At 36.2% G+C, this 3,245-nt stretch overlaps 1 protein-coding gene across 1 annotated transcript; it reads right to left on the bottom strand.

The window, feature by feature from the left end:
* Positions 1-1,445: 1,445 nt before the first annotated feature.
* Positions 1,446-2,456, bottom strand: LOC143729607 (trace amine-associated receptor 1-like). Its single transcript, XM_077220940.1, has one exon. The coding sequence runs from the start codon at positions 2,454-2,456 to the stop codon at positions 1,446-1,448; it is 1,011 nt and encodes a 336-aa protein (XP_077077055.1).
* Positions 2,457-3,245: the final 789 nt, after the last annotated feature.

A 3,245-nucleotide genomic window follows, 5' to 3' on the forward strand; every position in this document is an offset into this window, starting at 1 on the left:
AGCGTTTGAGAGCAGAGACTACTGGACTCCTTTTGTGGAATGACTGTTTATTTGCATTTGTCTTAGTTGTTGTAACAGCAGATTAATTAAAGCAGTGGTTCTCATTGCATAGGAAATCTCCCTTATCTATCAAGCTGATTCAGCTCATCAGATAAATAGTTGAGTGCTGTATAAGGCCCATGCACACTGGCTGCGTGGCGTGAGCGTGACGTTTCTGTTGCGTGTCAGCTGCGTGGTGGCTGCGTCGCGTTTTCTGTATATTTGCACACCAGAAACGTGTCTGACGCGGCGCTGCTGACACGGATCACCCTTGTTCGACATATGGGAGAGAGTTGTGGAAGCCCTATACTTCGTGTTAAGCATAAATATAAAGTCTACTGATAAAGACACTGTCAGCAGTATTGACAGCAAAATAGACTACAGAATATTTCGTTCTGTATTGACAGGTACAATATTTGAAAATTGATAATTAGGCCTATTTATCTATTTATTTATTTTTAAATTAGGCCTATATTTATATCTGAATTTGTCAAAACCTAGACTTTCAACCATCAAAATGTAATTTATTTATATGTATTCGTGTACAAAATAACATATAAACATCTTTTCCTATTCTATTTTGCCTGGAAACGCTTCCAACACGCTTGCTTGTCATGTGAAAAATAGGCGTCGGTTCTATTTCTAGCATGCACGCGTTTTCCGCGCGGTTTCAAGCCGCGCCTGAGACGCGCGTGCCACGCAGGCAGTCTGCAAGCCCTAACCTGTTAACATAGGAGCCGAAATAAAAACGGACACGCCACGCAGCCAGTGTGTCATGGCTGACTGGATAACAGATATTGAGGGGCCTATGGAAATAGATTTGAGAACCGCTGCATTCAACAATTTATACCTAATCTCGTAAACACCCCCCAAATTAAACTAGTTGAGCAAGTTGAAACTCAAATTATTTAAATAAAATATCTTTGAAATACAGTATATTATTTTGTTTTAAATAACCTGAAACAGTGAAAGTAGACAAACTACAAGAAGTATATTACAAATACCTTAGTAAACACGTTTTTTACATCTTACATCTTAAAAATAATTTTCTGAAATATCCCATACAGAAATGTAATAAATAAATGTCAATATAGGTAAATTACATATATAATGTCAGTGCCCATGTATGTCTGCTGCCTAAATGAGAATATATGCAAAATTCATTTATATAAAACACATAGACATATATGAATCATATATTTAAAAATATAGCAAAATGGCTGTTTTCATGTAGGCTAAGTGCCATATATTTTCCCGTATATGCACATAAATGTTAAATATATGTATGACGCATATTTGTATATATGCATATATGTACTTATTTCAATGCAAAGGTTCAGTTAAATTGCAATATGTAGGCCAAAAAGTTAAATGTCATAAAATGCATTTTTTTAAGCGTTTTATTATTACAACAGCATTGTTCTTGAAGAATCAGTCTGAAATACTCTTTTGGATAGAATGATTCTGAATGCATTTCTGAACCAGCTGTAAAAGAAGGCGTACACTATGGGATTACATGTAGAATTATAGTAGCCGACCCACAGGAACAAGTCAAACAGCAGTGGAGGTACAGAATACCCAGTGAAGGGATCTATAAGATTACAAAGAAAAAAGGGAATCCAGAAAGTCAGAAACGCCCCCATGATGATGGCTAAAGTCTTAGTGGCTTTTCCCTCTTTTTTTAATTCAGAATTCACACTCTGAATGGCCTGCACCTGCCTTTTAGCCACATGTAAGATTTTCAGATACATGCAGAGCATGACAAAAGTGGGAGCATAAAAACAGATTAATGAGAATACACCAGCTCCAGCTTTACTCTGAAACACAAAGCAGCCTCCATCACAATCTATGTTCTCATAGTAAAAATCTTCAATGCCAAGAATATTAAGCTCCATGAAGATCATGCCAAACCCCAGAGCAGCTGAAACAGTCCAGCTGATAATAATCATAACTAGTGTGGTCAGTGATGTCATTTTACTGTGATATTGAAAGGGGTGACATATGGCATAATATCTGTCTAAAGAAATTATACAGAGGTTTAAAATTGATATAGTGCACAAAGTCACATCAAGACTGCTATGTATTTTACAGAACAAATCTCCCAGATACCAGCACGTCTCGATGGACCGCAGCATGCTGGGAGGCATCACAACTCCTCCTACAAGCAGATCGGCCACAGCCAGTGACAGGATGAGGTAGTTAGTTGGTGTGTGAAGCTGCTTGAAATGAATGACCGTTATGATCACCAACAGGTTTCCTATGATTGTGACAATCGAAGAGACACTAAAAAGGATGTAGAGTAATATTCGAGTTTCCAAAGGATAGAACAACTTCGGACAAGATGTGTTACTAAACTCATAACAAAGAAAAGGCTTTTCCGAGATTCCATTTTGGCTGATGTTGATTTGCGCATCCATTTACACAATTCTGATTCACCGATCTGTAGTAAAGAAAAAGGTTAGCTGCCGACACTAGCAAACATTTAAGTTTATTGTGTATTTCAAATATTACTGTTGTCCTATAATACTGTAATCATAATGACAGTATAAGCTTTTAAATTGGTTTTCTAATTGCAAACAAATAGCAAATTTACAATAAATCAGTTTAGGCATATAAAAGAACAAAAAAAAAACTAGAGAAAATCTAAACTGTAAATTGGTTTTGATGAAATAATGATCACAGATTACTTAATATTTATCTGCAAACAAAGTTCAATATAGCATGACTGTACCATCCAGACCCGTACCTCTTTTTTTTCAAGTGGCAAAGTCACCTTATGGAGTCTGAGAGACCAGATTTATAGTAAAGCAAAATCCCAATAGAACATCCCCTTTGTCATCGATTGGATGGCATTATCTCTATGATGGACAAAAGAAAGAAGTGACACAGAAAGCACCAAAGACACTGCTAAGTTAACATTAATATATATTATATATATCAATCCTTTCAATTTTAAATTGATGACGTGTTTTATTCATATCAGAAACACATTGTGTAAGTGAATATAAAGTTTACTCTATTCTTCTCCAACTTCATCTGCCACAAACTTTCATGTATTCTGAGAGAAGTGGATGAATTGATGTCCGACAGATCTGATTCTCTGAACTGCGGCGCCCATCTCGCATTACACTAACATGATCATTATAAAGGTTTTCAAACGACAAAACACATTCCCTTCTAGAGAAAAATGCTTGCTACAAACAAAC

This window comes from Siphateles boraxobius, unplaced genomic scaffold (genome assembly GCF_051911475.1).
Source record: "Siphateles boraxobius isolate OS27281-9 unplaced genomic scaffold, OSU_SipBor_1 8, whole genome shotgun sequence".
NCBI lineage: Eukaryota > Metazoa > Chordata > Actinopteri > Cypriniformes > Leuciscidae > Siphateles > Siphateles boraxobius.